General features: G+C 32.7%; 1 protein-coding gene and 3 long non-coding RNA genes across 5 annotated transcripts; 2 read left to right on the top strand and 2 right to left on the bottom strand.

Moving 5' to 3' along the window:
- The first annotated feature begins 484 nt into the window (after positions 1-484).
- Positions 485-5996, top strand: LOC125609253. Of its 2 annotated transcripts, none has more exons than XR_007339659.1 (4): positions 485-940; positions 1093-3983; positions 4142-4344; positions 4664-5996. It is a non-coding gene; the product is annotated as an uncharacterized LOC125609253 (long non-coding RNA). The 2 variants fall into 2 exon arrangements; XR_007339660.1 differs by lacking the exon at positions 4664-5996 and adding an exon at positions 4424-4566.
- On the bottom strand, positions 5647-9842 carry LOC111215523. Its single transcript, XR_002664438.2, has 2 exons — positions 6105-9842; positions 5647-5995 (listed from the first exon to the last, which is right to left on the bottom strand). It is a non-coding gene; the product is annotated as an uncharacterized LOC111215523 (long non-coding RNA).
- Positions 9843-10504: 662 nt separating this feature from the next.
- LOC125609251 lies at positions 10505-13053 on the top strand. Its single transcript, XM_048780446.1, has 3 exons — positions 10505-10783; positions 10873-11048; positions 11201-13053. Exons 1-3 carry the CDS (start codon positions 10520-10522, stop codon positions 11208-11210), a joined length of 450 nt encoding a protein of 149 aa, XP_048636403.1. The 5' UTR covers positions 10505-10519; the 3' UTR covers positions 11211-13053.
- On the bottom strand, positions 12995-14154 carry LOC125609252. The gene is made up of 2 exons (XR_007339658.1): positions 13162-14154; positions 12995-13052 (listed from the first exon to the last, which is right to left on the bottom strand). It is a non-coding gene; the product is annotated as an uncharacterized LOC125609252 (long non-coding RNA).
- Positions 14155-20619: the final 6465 nt, after the last annotated feature.

Raw genomic sequence — 20619 nt, 5'->3', positions numbered from 1 at the left:
TCTTGAAATAAATTTTATATTGCTGATTATTTGTGTACCAAACTAAACCTACTGATTAACAAATATTAAAATTTCCAAATAAATCTATATTATATCTAAGTAATATAATAGAATATTTTCAAATTTAGTATTTTATGAATTTACCATAAATCTATTATATAATAGAAGAGTTTCTCTCCCCCTGATGCGACACGTCAGCGGTTTGTGGGTCCCACTTTTTAAAAGTGTGAAAAAGTGTCAAATATGTGATTGAAACCCAGGTTATTGAGATATAAACACCCACAACTACAACACTACACTAAAGGATACTTTGTACAATGATGGCCGAAACTAATATATATTATGAAGGTCGGAAATTAATATAACATTGTGGACCCCACCTCTTTTTTTTTTTAAATTGATGGGTAACGAATGGAATTCAACAAAAAGTGGGCTTTGGGCTTATTGATTTTCTGTTTATTAGGCTTTGTATCTGTCCAAAGTGGTGATACAGACAAAGCCAAGAAGATTAGGGAAGCCGCCATCTTCACCATCTCCTTCGTCGCTTGCGATTCTCCTTCCGGCAATCAGCTATTATGGTCGATCTTTAAGGCTCTATGCACGTTTTGCGCCTACCAAACGCTTAGTTTCTCCTCTAACGCCTTCAGAGCTCTCATATATATAGAATCCCTCGAGGTAAAAGCTCCATCTTGTCTCAAACTTTTCTTTCTCAGTTTTCCGATCGCTTTACTTTCTCACATCCGTCGCAAAAATGACTTATCCAGCTGCTCCAGCCGCATCAGCCGCCATTGCCGCCGTTCCCTACTCCACCTTCAACTCTCTCCGCCTTGGAAGGTCCACTCAGTCCATTGTTGGTCGGCTCATCCGATTCTAGGATTCCAGTAACATTAACAAGAATGGAGAGTTTATGGACATCACCATTCTCCTCCTTGATGAACTGGTGATGATTGTTTCAAACTTATTTTTTATCACTTTAACTCTGCTTTGCTTATTCTTTGTTTATATATGAAACGTGTCTTCATGTTTTTGTTTTGGTTTTGTCTATGGGTTTTTCTATGAACAAATAATGATTTTTCTCTGTTTTTCTTACAGGATTCTGTGATCCACAGTTTCATCCCTGCAATCTCCAAACAAAACAGGAAAACTGAATGAATTATGTTTTTAGCAACCGAATCTAAAAGAAATAAAAGACATCTTACTTAACAAATTAAAACCTTTTATTTTGCAGATTCCGACGACGACGAAGCACCCGAGGACCAACGACAATGGAATGATGCGGACGAAGCCTAACAGATGTAAGTAAACTCCTCTTCAATAATGCATCACACTATTATCGCTCCCCAATCTCACAAACTTAAGCTCTAATCATGTCAGGGATCCCACAGGTGATGCTGTCCCGACGACGGAGAAAAAAAAAAGAAAGATAACCTAACGTTTTTTTATTTATTTTTAGTTTTTAAGTTCAAATCATGTTTTAGACATAGAGCCCAACATAACTTGAGCCCAAATATTTTAAACCCACAATTACTTTTTCATAATGTAAAAACGTCAACCTTCGTTTATGTTTTATTAAACTATTTTAATCTTTATGTTTTGTTAAACTATTTCACACAGGAGGCAGATCTCCTTAGAAGGGGAGCCACTCGCCACGATGCTTCCAGTTTCACCATTCTTGAAACTCTTATGAACCACAAAGCCAATATAAGAGCTCTGTTTCAATCCAACGGCTGGCTTTTGTCACAGACCACCGCTAAGCCTGAAGAGGGAAGAGAAGTGGAGTGCTGCGTTTTGGAAGATGGTTACTTGGAGTTTACAAGATGAAGATGGAACCCGTGACGAGGAAGACGAGGAGAAGTGTTACTTGGAATATCCTAACGTTAAGGATGTGGACAATGTGTGATCTTAGCGATGAAAATTAGTGTAGCTTTAATATATGCTACTACGGTCCTTGAGCTCCCTAACAAGTACTAGCAAACAATGTGTATTTTGAAAAAATAAAATAATTTTGTAATGCAAGTAGTTTGAAATTTTGAGTATTTATTCAAACAACAGATATATACAGAGTTGATAACTTGATATGGACCCCCAAATAAGTTGGTGCTGCGCTGTCACAATATCTGTCTTTTTAATTTTCATATACCTGACGTAAGCTTCTTTATCTTCTTCTCTTTCCCTTTCCGTTGTTCCACGCTCTCTGTTTCATGTTTATGCCTTTTTCACATTCTCTATGTTTTACCTTAATTATACTTTTTGAATTTTTCTTCCGTTTTGGGAGATGTCTCTAACTTGAGTTAATCGTCAAAAGCTAGGATCAATTTTGTTGTCTTATTTCCGATAAATTTTATTCTTTAATTTGCACAAATCTTAAACAATACCAACATCCCGTAAATCATACCGCCCCACCGATATCCAAAGTAACCAGCCCCGCGCTTGCGCGGGGTCTCAGCACCTAGTACTAGATAATATCACAACTCATATATGATAGTTTATCTTTTTAATTTGTAATTTTTCAAAATTATGAAAAATATAATGTAAAATGGTTAATATATTGTAATAAAATTTAATGTTATTCTTACATTATTAACCTATCAAAAATATTCATTAATTTTTATCAAAAATTTAAGTAATCGAAATTTTTATATTCAATGATATAGAAAACTTATTATAATAATATTGAAATGGACTTTATCCCGCGATATCGCAGAAAGTCATCTAGTAATATTTATTTGGCATAGGGCATAAAAATGTCTTGGAACGGCTCTGTTTATTGACATGGAAAGTGGCAAAAACACCGGCGCCTTGGGAATGTATAATCACAAGTAGCACGCATTGCTTTCTCGGCATAGATGCAAACCTCCCGGCATTCACTATCCTTCATATAATTTTTACTCCCTGAATTAGGTTGCCTCTTGCATGACCTCTGCCCTTCCACAATCGTTGGTGCTTCTTTTTATATACATTTATTCATTAATATAAAAGTAAATAAACATACAAATTTATTTAAATTGTTTATGGAAACTCTGAAGTTATAGTTTAGAATGTCTTGAAATAAATTTTATATTGCTGATTATTTGTGTACCAAACTAAACCTACTGATTAACAAATATTAAAATTTCCAAATAAATCTATATTATATCTAAGTAATATAATAGAATATTTTCAAATTTAGTATTTTATGAATTTACCATAAATCTATTATATAATAGAAGAGTTTCTCTCCCCCTGATGCGACACGTCAGCGGTTTGTGGGTCCCACTTTTTAAAAGTGTGAAAAAGTGTCAAATATGTGATTCAAACCCAGGTTATTGAGATATAAACACCCACAACTACAACACTACACTAAAGGATACTTTGTACAATGATGGCCGAAACTAATATATATTATGAAGGTCGGAAATTAATATAACATTGTGGACCCCACCTCTTTTTTTTTTTTTAAATTGATGGGTAACGAATGGAATTCGACAAAAAGTGGGCTTTGGGCTTATTGATTTTCTGTTTATTAGGCTTTGTATCTGTCCAAAGTGGTGATACAGACAAAGCTAAGAAGATTAGGGAAGCCGCCATCTTCACCATCTCCTTCGTCGCTTGCGATTCTCCTTCCGGCAATCAGCTATTATGGTCGATCTTTAAGGCTCTATGCACGTTTTGCGCCTACCAAACGCTTAGTTTCTCCTCTAACGCCTTCAGAGCTCTCATATATATAGAATCCCTCGAGGTAAAAGCTCCATCTTGTCTCAAACTTTTCTTTCTCAGTTTTCCGATCGCTTTACTTTCTCACATCCGTCGCAAAAATGACTTATCCAGCTGCTCCAGCCGCATCAGCCGCCATTGCCGCCGTTCCCTACTCCACCTTCAACTCTCTCCGCCTTGGAAGGTCCACTCAGTCCATTGTTGGTCGGCTCATCCGATTCTAGGATTCCAGTAACATTAACAAGAATGGAGAGTTTATGGACATCACCATTCTCCTCCTTGATGAACTGGTGATGATTGTTTCTAACTTATTTTTTATCACTTTAACTCTGCTTTGCTTATTCTTTGTTTATATATGAAACGTGTCTTCATGTTTATGTTTTTGTTTTGGTTTTGTCTATGGGTTTTTCTATGAACAAATAATGATTTTTCTCTGTTTTTCTTACAGGATTCTGTGATCCACAGTTTCATCCCTGCAATCTCCAAACAAAACAGGAAAACTGAATGAATTATGTTTTTAGCAACCGAATCTAAAAGAAATAAAAGACATCTTACTTAACAAATTAAAACCTTTTATTTTGCAGATTCCGACGACGACGAAGCACCCGAGGACCAACGACAATGGAATGATGCGGACGAAGCCTAACTGATGTAAGTAAACTCCTCTTCAATAATGCATCACACTATTATCGCTCCCCAATCTCACAAACTTAAGCTCTAATCATGTCAGGGATCCCACAGGTGATGCTGTCCCGACGACGGAGAAAAAAAAAAGAAAGATAACCTAACGTTTTTTTTTTATTTTTAGTTTTTTAAGTTCAAATCATGTTTTAGACATAGAGCCCAACATAACTTGAGCCCAAACATTTTAAACCCACAATTACTTTTTCATAATGTAAAAACGTCAACCTTCGTTTATGTTTTATTAAACTATTTTAATCTTTATGTTTTGTTAAACTATTTCACACAGGGGGCAGATCTCCTTAGAAGGGGAGCCACTCGCCACGATGCTTCCAGTTTCACCATTCTTGAAACTCTTATGAACCACAAATCCAATATAAGAGCTCTGTTTCAATCCAACGGCTGAATTTTGTCACAGACCACCGCTAAGCCTGAAGAGGGAAGAGAAGTGGAGTGCTGCGTTTTGGAAGATGGTTACTTGGAGTTTACAAGATGAAGATGGAACCCGTGACGAGGAAGACGAGGAGAAGTGTTACTTGGAATATCCTAACGTTAAGGATGTGGACAATGTGTGATCTTAGCGATGAAAATTAGTGTAGCTTTAATATATGCTACTACGGTCCTTGAGCTCCCTAACAAGTACTAGCAAACAATGTGTATTTTGAAAAAATAAAATAATTTTGTAATGCAAGTAGTTTGAAATTTTGAGTATTTATTCAAACAACGGATATATACAGAGTTGATAACTTGATATGGACCCCCAAATAAGTTGGTGCTGCGCTGTCACAATATCTGTCTTTTTAATTTTCATATACCTGACGTAAGCTTCTTTATCTTCTTCTCTTTACCTTTCCGTTGTTCCACGCTCTCTGTTTCATGTTTATGCCTTTTTCACATTCTCTATGTTTTACCTTAATTATACTTTTTGAATTTTTCTTCCGTTTTGGGAGATGTCTCTAACTTGAGTTAATCGTCAAAAGCTAGGATCAATTTTGTTGTCTTATTTTCGATAAATTTTATTCTTTAATTTGCACAAATCTTAAACAATACCAACATCCCGTAAATCATACCGCCCCACCGATATCCAAAGTAACCAGCCCCGCGCTTGCGCGGGGTCTCAGCACCTAGTACTAGATAATATCACAACTCATATATGATAGTTTATCTTTTTAATTTGTAATTTTTCAAAATTATGAAAAATATAATGTAAAATGGTTAATATATTGTAATAAAATTTAATGTTATTCTTACATTATTAACCTATCAAAAATATTCATTAATTTTTATCAAAAATTTAAGTAATCGAAATTTTTATATTCAATGATATAGAAAACTTATTATAATAATATTGAAATGGACTTTATCCCGCGATATCGCAGAAAGTCATCTAGTAATATTTATTTGGCATAGGGCATAAAAATGTCTTGGAACGGCTCTGTTTATTGACATGGAAAGTGGCAGAAACACCGGCGCCTTGGGAATGTATAATCACAAGTAGCACGTGTTGCTTTCTCGGCTTCGATGCAAACCTTCCGGCATTCACTATCCTTCATACAATATTTTCTCCCTGAATTAGGCTGCCTCTTGCATGACCTCTGCCCTTCCACAATCGTTGGTGCTTCTTTATATATATACATTATATTCAAAAATATGTCAGGGTTGATTATCAAATAATCTGAAATTTAATAAATAATATAATTTTCCATGTATACAATAAAGTTAATACTTACCAAAAGCAGAAAAGATAATAAGAACAACGAAGAGGAAGGTGATGATGGAAGCAAACTTAGCCATGCTATATTTTACTTTTTTACTTTTTCTCCTTTCTTTTTTTTAGTTTGAAGGTATATTATGTGTATTGTACGAGGAACTGAGCCTAAGATAAATTTCTATTTATAATGACACGATGGTTAGTTTAGTCTTTTACTTTTCATCCTACAATAAAGTTTAACCACAAGAATTGAAATACACATCAATGATTTAGGTAATTAGAGACAATTCTTAAACTTAAAATAGGTAAAATAGACAAGAAAAGGCTAACCAAGAGATAAAATCTTGTTCGTAATTAGACACTACTTCCTAAAAATAATCATCTACCCGCAGCTGCTGAAACTCATATGGTATTTCCATCCTTAAGATAGATAATTTTATCGCTAATAAAAGATTTCAATTTAAATCTCACATCAAAAGTTAAACAAAAGAAAGTCTAATATATAAAAAGAAGTCGAACTCTAATTAGTATAAAGCTTTTTGGAAGGAAAATCAAAAGTAAATATATGCGGAATTTGCCTTTTAAACTTAAAGTGGACAATCTACTAATAGTTTTAATAAATCTCAACAGATGAAAGAATTTAATATTAGTTTATGTTTACTAAAGCAGTTTCTCCACAAGCTACCTCCTCCGCTACGGAACTCGAACACAAAGTTTTTCACTTTCTTAACCTCTAAACCTAATCTCATTTCCCTCCGCCGTTCGTCGCTGATGTCATTCGATTGTTCCACCGAAGAAGAATCGACACAACCCACTGATATATGGTGTTTTTGACACCATTATATATATATGTATCCTGCTGGTATTTTAGTGCTTTTATAAGTCTTCTTTATATTTTCTTGATACTTTCAGATCTGGAATAGGTAAAAAAAACTGAAAAGAGAATGCATGAAGATAGATGCCATTTTGGAATGTTTTCACATGGAATCAGGTGGAGCAATCCGAAGATTGCTCTTACAATGGAGCAGGCGTCTGACTGTTCCTGTTAGATTAAAAAACCTCCAAACCATTTTGGGAATTTTGCCTTGTCTACTCTACTCTGAAGATCCATATAAAAACCCCTATCATTTCTAGTTTTTGGAGGACGCTAGTGATCGAGTATTGGTGATGAAAAACTATAAAAGAGTAGAAAAAAAATGTGAATGATTAAATGCATTTTTTTCTGAAAACGTTTGTTTCCAGAATTCCAGACCACATGAACAACATAGGTTATTAAATACTAAGGTGGTAACAATTGTATATCTGATAAGTCACAAATGTCGTCCAATAAAAAAATTCAATGAACGTATTGTATAAACAAGAAATCAGAAAGGAATTGGTTGCCAACTAGGCCAAGACTCAATCTTTTGGAAGTAATCAACAGGCACTACACCATCAACGCCTTCAGTTAAAATCACCTTGTTGTCTGAAATGTAGAATGCAATCCCATCTACAGAAATAAATCAAGAAACTAAATTGTTAGAATGACAGCAGTAGTGTTGTGATATAAAGTAATTTGAGTTCTAGTTCTAAAACCTTCAAGAGCTTTCCTGATGTTGAGAAAGATGAAGACATTAACATCTCTTCTCATGCCTTGCCAAAAAATCATATCAAACTGGAATCAGATAAGTGTGCATATGCAATTTTCATGAATAACAAAAAGATCAAAACCTTACCACTTATCACTTCACCATCTGTTGGCAAGCAAGAAGAAAAGTGAACGTGAATCCTATTCATACGCTTTAAACCAGATGCTAAATGGATTCCAAATTCGGTGGTTGATTTTTGTTTTTTTTTTCTTTTAACCGCAGTCACACATAAGTGACATAAACTTGACCTTAATCAAAGTCACACCTCAACAAATATTTTCAAACAAAAACCAGCAATACATAGTCGGAGTTCTGATTGAAAAAATGAAGCACATTGTTCAAGCTGTTCTCTACAAGTATATGAAAATATATTAAATCAAAAACATATAGTATGTGCATAGTACAATACTGTAATACGGAAAAGAACTAACTACAACTCGCTAAATAATCTCAAAACTAGATTTTGTTCCGCGCTTTGAAATTACGGATTTGATTTTTGGATAAAAATGTTAGTTGGTACTAAATATTATTTTTTGAATTTGATCTATATATTTATGTTAAGAAATATTTGACTTGAACTCGCTGCTGAACCGATAAACCCGGTGATCCATATAGAATTCGGTTCATATTTATAATCTTTTTATCCTCTCTCTTTTGCATAGAATATCATCTAGTTTGACATCAAAAATTTCTTCAAATCATGGATTTAAGAAGTTTCTATGTTTCCACAAAGCAAAAAGTTTTCTTTTTGTTGTCCCAACCCCCTTATTTTTGAAGAAACTTTTTTCACGAATCAAGTTTATGATATTAAAGTGCAATGTGTTAAATACAAATGTTATGACCATTGAGTTTTTCTCATGTGACCAAGCGATTTGGGTTTTGTCTTTTCAGTAAGTTTTTTTTTTTTTTTAGAAACTCTCTTACTCTACTTTAGTTTGGTATCTATGTAGAATTTGGTTAGTATCTTTTGCCTCTGACAAGTGAACCTAAAATTCTGCTATTTTATTTTATTTTCGGTTACAACCTTCTTTTGTGTTGTATCTTTTCTTGATCTAACTAAACATGATTTGAATTGGTTTTACCAAAACAACATAAAATTGGGTACTTTTTGATTTACTTCAAAAAATTGTAACTAACCCTTGCACCTATTTCACATTACTTTAGCATATACAATAAGTCCATGGCGAGCAACATGATTGGATTTGACTCGTTATTTAGTGAAATAAAATAGTTTTTGTTGCAAATTAAAATATAAACCAAAATGAGGCATTTGTAAGTAAAGTAATGTGCTTCATGGGGTATGTATAGGTAGTTATGCATGTGTCTTTTTGTCAACCATTTTGCCTTGTAATCATCTAATTTTGTGTGAATTTAAGCTCGATTTAAGAAAAAAAAAATTGATTTTGAAACATTTTGTTCCAAAATTATTTTTATAATATTATTTGATAAATCAGTTTCATACGTGTCACACTTATATTTATCCTCAAAAAGTCAATTATACGAATACCCTTTATGAATTAAAATTATACATAATTGTCAGTACTTAAATTTTTTTTTCTATTAATATAGTTTAAATTATCTTTTCAATTTAAATTATCTTTTTTGAAAAATATAAATAATAAAAGGAAATATTTTCTGGATTCTTTATATGTAAATGATTTTTTACTACATGTTTTCCCTATAAGAAATAAATGCAAAAATAAAAATATCTATTAATTTAAAAATTATATAAGTTTATCTATATAACATAATTTCTATAATATTATTTTTTCCAGCGAGTCTACTAGCCCAGCACCTTGGGTGTTTAGAAACATGGAGCGAGCTGTAATTGCTTGAAGATTTTTTTCAAATAATATTTTTATAGAATATGTGGCTTCATATTCTGTTATGTATTAGTTTATTTTTATAGTTTGCTATAATGAATAATATAATATTTGATTTTAGTTTACATGATTTTCTTCTTTATCAGAATATGAATATGTAGCTTTAAGACAAACAAAATGATCTATATTCTAAAGTTTCTTCCAATTATCTGAATTCATAGATGTATTTTGATTAAAGCCTTAACTTTATTAATTAGTATATTATATCTAATATAAAAGTAAATAAACATACAAATTTATTTAAATTGTTTATGGAAACTCTGAAGTTATATTTTAGAATGTCTTGAAATAAATTTTATATTGCTGATTATTTGTGTACCAAACTAAACCTACTGATTAACAAATATTAAAATTTCTAAATAAATCTATATTATATCTAAGTAATATAATAGAATATTTTCAAATTTAGTATTTTATGAATTTACCGTAAATCTATTATATAATAGGAGAGTTTCTCTCCCCCTGATGCGATACGTCAGCGGTTTGTGGGTCTCACTTTTTAAAAGTGTGAAAAAGTGTCAAATATGTGATTCGAACCCAGGTTATTGAGATATAAACATCCACAACTATACCACAACCCAAATTTCTAAATAAATCTAATATTATATCTATGTAATATAATAGAATATTTTCAAATTTAGTATTTTATGAATTTACCATAAATCTATTATATAATAGGAGAGTTTCTCTCCCCCTGATGCGACACGTCAGCGGTTTGTGGGTCCCACTTTTTAAAAGTGTGAAAAAGTGTCAAATATGTGATTCGAACCCAGGTTATTGAGATATAAACACCCACAACTATACCACAACACTAAAGGATACTTTGTACAATGATGGCCGAAAATATACATTATGAAGGTCGGAAATTAATATAACATTGTGGACCCCACCTTTTTTTTTTTTTTTAAATTGATGGGTAACGAATGGATTTCGACAAAAAGTGGGCTTTGGGCTTATTGATTTTCTGCTTATTAGGCTTTGTATCTGTCCAAAGTGGTGATACAGACAAAGCTAAGAAGATTAGGGAAGCCGCCATCTTCACCATCTCCTTCGTCGCTTGCGATTCTCCTTCCGGCAATCAGCTATTATGGTCGATCTTTAAGGCTCTATGCACGTTTTGCGCCTACCAAACGCTTAGTTTCTCCTCTAACGCCTTCAGAGCTCTCATATATATAGAATCCCTCGAGGTAAAAGCTCCATCTTGTCTCAAACTTTTCTTTCTCAGTTTTCCGATCGCTTTACTTTCTCACATCTGTCGCAAAAATGACATATCCAGCTGCTCCAGCCGCTTCAGCCGCCATTGCCGCCGTTCCCTACTCCACCTTCAACTCTCTCCGCCTTGGAAGGTCCACTCAGTCCATTGTTGGTCGGCTCATCCGATTCTAGGATTCCAGTAACATTAACAAGAATGGAGAGTTTATGGACATCACCATTCTCCTCCTTGATGAACTGGTGATGATTGTTTCTAACTTATTTTTTATCACTTTAACTCTGCTTTGCTTATTCTTTGTTCATATATGAAACGTGTCTTCATGTTTTTGTTTTGGTTTTGTGTATGGGTTTTTTTATGAACAAATAATGATTTTTCTCTGTTTTTCTTACAGGATTCTGTGATCCACAGTTTCATCCCTGCAATCTCCAAACAAAACAGGAAAACTGAATGAATTATGTTGTTAGCAACCGAATCTAAAAGAAATAAAAGACATCTTACTTAACAAATTAAAACCTTTTATTTTGCAGATTCCAACGACGACGAAGCACCCGAGGACCAACGACAATGGAATGATGCGGACGAAGCCTAACTGATGTAGGTAAACTCCTCTTCAATAATACATCACACTATTATCACTCCCCAATCTTACAAACTTAAGCTCTAATCATGTCAGGGATCCCACAGGTGATGCTGTCCCGACGACGGAGAAAAAAAAAAAGAAAGATAACCTAACGTTTTTTTTATTTTTAGTTTTTAAGTTCAAATCATGTTTTAGACATAGAGCCCAACATAACTTGAGCCCAAACATTTTAAACCCACAATTACTTTTTCATAATTTAAAAACGTCAACCTTCGTTTATGTTTTGTTAAACTATTATAATCTTTATGTTTTGTTAAACTATTTCACACAGGGGGCAGATCTCCTTAGAAGGGGAGCCACTCGCCACGATACTTCCAGTTTCACCATTCTTGAAACTCTTATGAACCACAAAGCCAATATAAGAGCTCTGTTTCAATCCAACGGCTGGATTTTGTCACAGCCCACCGCTAAGCCTGAAGAGGGAAGAGAAGTGGAGTGCTGCGTTTTGGAAGATGGTTACTTGGAGTTTACAAGATGAAGATGGAACCCGTGACGAGGAAGACGAGGAGAAGTGTTACTTGGAATATCCTAACGTTAAGGATGTAGACAATGTGTGATCTTAGCGATGAAAATTAGTGTAGCTTTAATATATGCTACTACGGTCCTTGAGCTCCCTAACAAGTACTAGCAAACAATGTGTATTTTGAAAAAATAAAATAATTTTGTAATGCAAGTAGTTTGAGATTTTGAGTATTTATTCAAACAACGGATATATACAGAGTTGATAACTTGATATGGACCCCCAAATAAGTTGGTGCTGCGCTGTCACAATATCTGTCTTTTTAATTTTCATATACCTGACGTAAGCTTCTTCATCTTCTTCTCTTTCCCTTTCCGTTGTTCCACGCTCTCTGTTTCATGTTTATGCCTTTTTCACATTCTCTATGTTTTACCTTAATTATACTTTTTGAATTTTTCTTCCGTTTTGGGAGATGTCTCTAACTTGAGTTAATCGTCAAAAGCTAGGATCAATTTTGTTGTCTTATTTCCGATAAATTTTATTCTTTAATTTGCACAAATCTTAAACAATACTAACATCCCGTAAATCATACCGCCCCACCGATATCCAAAGTAACCAGCCCCGCGCTTGCGCGGGGTCTCAGCACCTAGTACTAGATAATATCACAACTCATATATGATAGTTTATCTTTTTAATTTGTAATTTTTCAAAATTATGAAAAATATAATGTAAAATGGTTAATATATTGAAATAAAATTTAATGTTATTCTTACATTATTAACCTATCAAAAATATTCATTAATTTTTATCAAAAATTTAAGTAATCGAAATTTTTATATTCAATGATATAGAAAACTTATTATAATAATATTGAAATGGACTTTATCCCGCGATATCGCAGAAAGTCATCTAGTAATATTTATTTGGCATAGGGCATAAAAATGTCTTGGAACGGCTCTGTTTATTGACATGGAAAGTGGCAGAAACACCGGCGCCTTGGGAATGTATAATCACAAGTAGCACGTGTTGCTTTCTCGGCTTCGATGCAAACCTTCCGGCATTCACTATCCTTCATACAATATTTTCTCCCTGAATTAGGCTGCCTCTTGCATGACCTCTGCCCTTCCACAATCGTTGGTGCTTCTTTATATATATACATTATATTCAAAAATATGTCAGGGTTGATTATCAAATAATCTGAAATTTAATAAATAATATAATTTACAATGTATACAATAAAGTCAATACTTACCAAAAGCAGAAAAGATAATAAGAACAACGAAGAGGAAGGTGATGATGGAAGCAAACTTAGCCATGCTATATTTTACTTTTTTACTTTTTCTCCTTTCTTTTTTTTTAGTTTGAAGGTATATTATGTGTATTGTACGAGGAACTGAGCCTAAGATGAATTTCTATTTATAATGACACGATGGTTAGTTTAGTCTTTTACTTTTCATCCTACAATAAAGTTTAACCACAAGAATTGAAATACACATCTATGATTTAAGTAATTCGAGACAATTCTTAAACTTAAAATAGGTAAAATAGACAAGAAAAGGCTAACCAAGAGATAAAATCTTGTTCGTAATTAGACACTACTTCCTAAAAATAATCATCTACCCGCAGCTGCTGAAACTCATATGGTATTTCCATCCTTAAGATAGATAATTTTATCGCTAATAAAAGATTTCAATTTAAATCTCACATCAAAAGTTAAACAAAAGAAAGTCTAATATATAAAAAGAAGTCGAACTCTAATTAGTATAAAGCTTTTTGGAAGGAAAACCAAAAGTAAATATATGCGGAATTTGCCTTTTAAACTTAAAGTGGACAATCTACTAATAGTTTTAATAAATCTCAACAGATGAAAGAATTTAATATTAGTTTATGTTTACTAAAGCAGTTTCTCCACAAGCTACCTCCTCCGCTACAGAACTCGAACACAAAGTTTTTCACTTTCTTAACCTCTAAACCTAATCTCATTTCCCTCCGCCGTTCGTCGCTGATGTCATTCGATTGTTCCACCGAAGAAGAATCGACACAACCCACTGATATATGGTGTTTTTGACACCATTATATATATGTATCCTGCTGGTATTTTAGTGCTTTTATAAGTCTTCTTAATATTTTCTTGATACTTTCAGATCTGGAATAGGTAAAAAAGCAAAAAGAGAATGCATGAAGATATCATATTTATTATATTGCTTACAAAATATTTTAATGTTTCTAATTAGGTTGTTTGTTTTTAATAACTTACCTTTCTAATATGCATTACTTTCGCAAGTTAAAATCATATCATATGCAAATCATTTTTTGATAATACACATTTAATATCTTTCTTTAAACGATTTTATTATTTATTGTGCAAAATATTAAAATCATTAATATGATATTAAATCGACTGTATATATATAGGAGGCACCCAAGGTCTTAACTTACCTTTCTAATATGGATTACTTGCGCAAGTTGAAATCATTAAATATGCAAATAACTTATTGACAAAATTTGTTTTAATAACTTATCTTTCTAATACGGATTACTTGCGCAAGTTGAAATCATTAAATATGCAAATCACTTATTCACAATATGGATTATTTGCGCAAGTTGAAATCATTAAATATTATCGATTTAGTTTACCATGGGGAAGATTTAGAATTAAGACAAATATTAAAAACTTTACTTATTATTCAAACGGTAAACTTGCGCATGTTGATATCATATTTATTACATTGCTTACAAAATATTTTAATGTTTCTAATTAGGTTGTTTGTTTTTAATAACTTACCTTTCTAATATGGATTACTTGCACAAGTTAAAATCATATCATATGCAAATCATTTTTTGACAATACACATTTAATATATTTCTTTAAACGATTTCATTATTTATTGTGCAAAATATTGTGCATCATTAATATGAGAAATAAATCGACTGTATATATATATATGAGACACCCAAGGTCTTAAAATACAAACATTCTCTTTTCATTCTTTGAAGTATTATTCACAAATCTCTCCTCTCATACTATTAAGGTATTACGACGATGCTTCTTGTGTGCTAAGAAAAATGTGTTTAGACGCAAAGGCTCCTCATCTTTCATCGACTCTGCCACCCACTTTGCCTTGGAAGTATTATATGCTACTTGATGAATCGACTCTGCCATCCACTTTCATCGAGTCTGCCACCCACTTTACCTTGGAAGTATTATAGAAAGATTAATAATGTTTTATTTATTACTTTTAATATTTATAAACTATAAAATACAATGAACGAAATTTTATATAAAATAATTATAATAGTTTATATTCTACTTGATGAACTGTGTTCGAATATGATTATATAATAACTATTTTAAATATTACAAAATCTAAAAATGTTTATTAATATTATTTTTAAATTATTTATCGTTGTTTAAAGAATAAATTTATCATAATTTATAAAATGCTTACAAAATGCAAGGCAAAGTTTCACTTTCAAGAGTTAAGCCGAGATCTGGATTAAAATTCCTAATAACTGGTAAAGAAGGGAAATCGCAGACAAAAATATTGAATGTTGTCTACAAACAAGTTTTTCAGAATATTTCTTAGTCACGGTACGTAATTTTAATCAACTTTTTTTTCAAATACAATTTTTAAAATGAATAAACTGTTGCAATTATTTATTTTTTGTATTTGCTAGATGGGTTGTGATGAGTTAGGAGACTGATGACGGTATGTCAATTTAAAATTATTTCATGTTCAATAAAATTTAGAAATTTATAAATCTATCAAACAATGTTAACCCGTCAAATTGCTTACAAAATTTATTTAATTTTTTGCAAGTTTCTAATTGAATTTTTTTTCTTTATCGAGAAATGTACTTCATAATTTATATTATTTATGGATAATATTTTAATTTTTATTATATTTTCTTTTAATATGTCTACATAAAAGTTTGTTTATTATTTATGAAAAATAATATTATTCACCTAAAATAAAGAATTACGAAACATATACAATACAATTCTAATTAATGATAATATAAAATCTGTTACTTCTAAAACTATACACTATTTATTCCATTTTTTTAATGAAAGTATCTTCGTAAACATACAAAATATTTTGTGACGTTGCAATTATACATACACACAATATCTGACTCTTCATATTGACGTTACTGTGTTCACTCTCGTGAGGTACGGGCCGAGAGAGAACACAAGGTGCGGACCGATCATATTCTTATGTCCGCACAGGGTGCGGGCCGGTCACCTAGTATAAAAGTAAATAAACATACAAATTTATTTAAATTGTTTATGGAAACTCTGAAGTTATATTTTAGAATGTCTTGAAATAAATTTTATATTGCTGATTATTTGTGTACCAAACTAAACCTACTGATTAACAAATATTAAAATTTCCAAATAAATCTATATTATATCTAAGTAATATAATAGAATATTTTCAAATTTAGTATTTTATGAATTTACCATAAATCTATTATATAATAGAAGAGTTTCTCTCCCCCTGATGCGATACGTCAGCGGTTTGTGGGTCCCACTTTTTAAAAGTGTGTAAAAGTGTCAAATATGTGATTCGAACCCAGGTTATTGAGATATAAATACCCACAACTATACCACTACACTAAAGGATACTTTGTACAATGATGGTCGAAACTAATATATATTATGAAGGTCGGAAATTAATATAACATTGTCGACCCCACCTTTTTTTAAAAAAAAATTGATGGGTAACGAATGGACTTCGACAAAAAGTGGGCTTTGGGCTTATTGATTTTATGTTTATTAGGCTTTGTATCTGTCCAAAGTGGTGATACAGACAAAGCTAAGAAGATTAGGGAAGCCGCCATCTTCACCATCTCCTTCGTCGCTTGCGATTCTCCTTCCGGCAATCAGCTATTATGGTCGATCTTTAAGGCTCTATGCACGTTTTGCGCCTACCAAACGCTTAGTTTCTCCTCTAACGCCTTCAGAGCTCTCATATATATAGAATCTCTCGAGGTAAAAGCTCCATCTTGTCTCAAACTTTTCTTTCTCAGTTTTCCAATCGCTTTACTTTCTCACATCCGTCGCAAAAATGACTTATCCAGCTGCTCCAGCCGCTTCAGCCGCCATTGCCGCCGTTCCCTACTCCACCTTCAACTCTCTCCGCCTTGGAAGGTCCACTCAGTCCATTGTTGGTCGGCTCATCCGATTCTAGGATTCCAGTAACATTAACAAGAATGGAGAGTTTATGGACATCACCATTCTCCTCCTTGATGAACTGGTGATGATTGTTTCTAACTTATTTTTTATCACTTTAACTCTGCTTTGCTTATTCTTTGGTCATATATGAAACGTGTCTTCATGTTTTTGTTTTGGTTTTGTCTATGGGTTTTTCTATGAACAAATAATGATTTTTCTCTGTTTTTCTTACAGGATTCTGTGATCCACAGTTTCATCCCTGCAATCTCCAAACAAAACAGGAAAACTGAATGAAATATGTTTTTAGCAACCGAATCTAAAAGAAATAAAAAACATCTTACTTAACAAATTAAAACCTTTTATTTTGCAGATTCCAACGACGACGAAGCACCTGAGGACCAACGACAATGGAATGATGCGGACGAAGCCTAACTGATGTAAGTAAACTCCTCTTCAATAATGCATCACACTATTATCGCTCCCCAATCTCACAAACTTAAGCTCTAATCATGTCAGGGATCCCACAGGTGATGCTGTCCCGACGACGGAGAAAAAAAAAAGAAAGATAACCTAACGTTTTTTTTTTTTTTAGTTTTTAAGTTCAAATCATGTTTTAGACATACAGCCCAACATAACTTGAGCCCAAACATTTTAAACCCACAATTACTTTTTCATAATGTAAAAACGTCAACCTTCGTTTATGTTTTATTAAACTATTTTAATCTTTATGTTTTGTTAAACTATTTCACACAGGGGGCAAATCTCCTTAGAAGGGGAGCCACTCGCCACGATGCTTCCAGTTTCACCATTCTTGAAACTCTTATGAACCACAAAGCCAATATAAGAGCTCTGTTTCAATCCAACGGCTGGATTTTGTCACAGACCACCGCTAAGCCTGAAGAGGGAAGAGAAGTGGAGTGCTGCGTTTCGGAAGATGGTTACTTGGAGTTTACAAGATGAAGATGGAACCCGTGACGAGGAAGACGAGGAGAAGTGTTACTTGGAATATCCTAACGTTAAGGATGTGGACAATGTGTGATCTTAGCGATGAAAATTAGTGTAGCTTTAATATATGCTACTACGGTCCTTGAGCTCCCTAACAAGTACTAGCAAACAATGTGTATTTTGAAAAAATAAAATAATTTTGTAATGCAAGTAGTTTGAAATTTTGAGTATTTATTCAAACAACGGATATATACAGAGTTGATAACTTGATATGGACCCCCAAATAAGTTGGTGCTGCGCTGTCACAATATCTGTCTTTTTAATTTTCATATACCTGACGTAAGCTTCTTCATCTTCTTCTCTTTCCCTTTCCGTTGTTCCACGCTCTCTGTTTCATGTTTATGCCTTTTTCACATTCTCTATGTTTTACCTTAATTATACTTTTTGAATTTTTCTTCCGTTTTGGGAGATGTCTCTAACTTGAGTTAATCGTCAAAAGCTAGGATCAATTTTGTTGTCTTATTTCCGATAAATTTTATTCTTTAATTTGCACAAATCTTAAACAATACCAACATCCCGTAAATCATACCGCCCCACCGATATCCAAAGTAACCAGCCCCGCGCTTGCGCGGGGTCTCAGCACCTAGTACTAGATAATATCACAACTCATATATGATAGTTTATCTTTTTAATTTGTAATTTTTCAAAATTATGAAAAATATAATGTAAAATGGTTAATATATTGTAATAAAATTTAATGTTATTCTTACATTATTAACCTATCAAAAATATTCATTAATTTTTATCAAAAATTTAAGTAATCGAAATTTTTATATTCAATGATATAGAAAACTTATTATAATAATATTGAAATGGACTTTATCCCGCGATATCGCAGAAAGTCATCTAGTAATATTTATTTGGCATAGGGCATAAAAATGTCTTGGAACGGCTCTGTTTATTGACATGGAAAGTGGCAGAAACACCGGCGCCTTGGGAATGTATAATCACAAGTAGCACGCATTGCTTTCTCGGCATAGATGCAAACCTCCCGGCATTCACTATCCTTCATACAATTTTTACTCCCTGAATTAGGTTGCCTCTTGCATGACCTCTGCCCTTCCACAATCGTTGGTGTTTCTTTATATATATACATTATATTCAAAAATATGTCAGGGTTGATTATCAAATAATCTGAAATTTAATAAATAATATAATTTTCCATGTATACAATAAAGTCAATACTTACCAAAAGCAGAAAAGATAATAAGAACAACGAAGAGGAAGGTGATGATGGAAGCAAACTTAGCCATGCTATATTTTACTTTTTTACTTTTTCTCCTTTCTTTTTTTTTAGTTTGAAGGTATATTATGTGTATTGTACGAGGAACCGAGCCTAAGATGAATTTCTATTTATAATGACACGATGGTTAGTTTAGTCTTTTACTTTTCATCCTACAATAAAGTTTAACCACAAGAATTGAAATACACATCTATGATTTAGGTAATTAGAGACAATTCTTAAACTTAAAATATGTAAAATAGACGAGAAAAGGCTAACCAAGAGATAAAATCTTGTTCGTAATTAGACACTACTTCCTAAAAATAATCATCTACCCGCAGCTGCTGAAACTCATATGGTATTTCCATCCTTAAGATAGATAATTTTATCGCTAATAAAAGATTTCAATTTAAATCTCACATCAAAAGTTAAACAAAAGAAAGTCTAATATATAAAAAGAAGTCTAACTCTAATTAGTATAAAGCTTTTTGGAAGGAAAACCAAAGGTAAATATATGCGGAATTTGCCTTTTAAACTTAAAGTGGACAATCTACTAATAGTTTTAATAAATCTCAACAGCTGAAAGAATTTAATATTAGTTTATGTTTACTAAAGCAGTTTCTCCACAAGCTACCTCCTCCGCTACGGAACTCGAACACAAAGTTTCTCACTTCCTTAACCTCTAAACCTAATCTCATTTTCCTCCGCCATTCATCGCTGATGTCATTCGATTGTTCTACCGAAGAAGAATCGACACAACCCACTGATATATGGTGTTTTTGACACCATTATATATATGTATCCTGCTGGTATTTTAGTGCTTTTATAAGTCTTCTTAATATTTTCTTGATACTTTCAGATCTGGAATAGGTAAAAAAGCAAAAAGAGAATGCATGAAGAAATATGCCATTTTGGAATGTTTTCACATGGAATCAGGTGGAGCAATCCGAAGATTGCTCTTACAACGGAGCAGACGTCTGACTGTTCCTGCTAGTTAAAGAAACTTCCAAACCATTTTGGGAATTTTTCCTTATCTACTCTACTCTGAAGACCCATATAAAACCCTATCATTTCTAGTTTTTGGAGGACGCTAGTGATCGAATATTGGTGATAAAAAACTATAAAAGAGCAGACAAAAAACGTGAATGATTAAATGCATTGTTCTGCAAACGTTTGTTTCCAGAATTTCAGACCACATGAACAACATAGGTTATTAAATACTAAGGTGGTAACAATTGTATATCTGATAAGTCACAAATGTGGTCCAATAAAAAATTTCAATGAACATATTGTATAAACAAGAA

This window comes from Brassica napus, chromosome A5 (assembly GCF_020379485.1).
Source record: "Brassica napus cultivar Da-Ae chromosome A5, Da-Ae, whole genome shotgun sequence".
Lineage (NCBI taxonomy): Eukaryota > Viridiplantae > Streptophyta > Magnoliopsida > Brassicales > Brassicaceae > Brassica > Brassica napus.
The sequence above is the reverse complement of the archived record's forward strand: the minus strand, read 5'-3'. Positions and strand labels throughout refer to the sequence as shown.

Coding starts and splice junctions, on each gene's coding strand:
- LOC125609251 (XM_048780446.1), top strand. CDS start 10,520: ATGGATTTCGACAAAAAGTGGGCTTTGGGCTTATTGATTTTCTGCTTA. Junction 10,784..10,872: donor TATATATAGAATCCCTCGAG/GTAAAAGCTCCA, acceptor TGACATATCCAG/CTGCTCCAGCCGCTTCAGCC.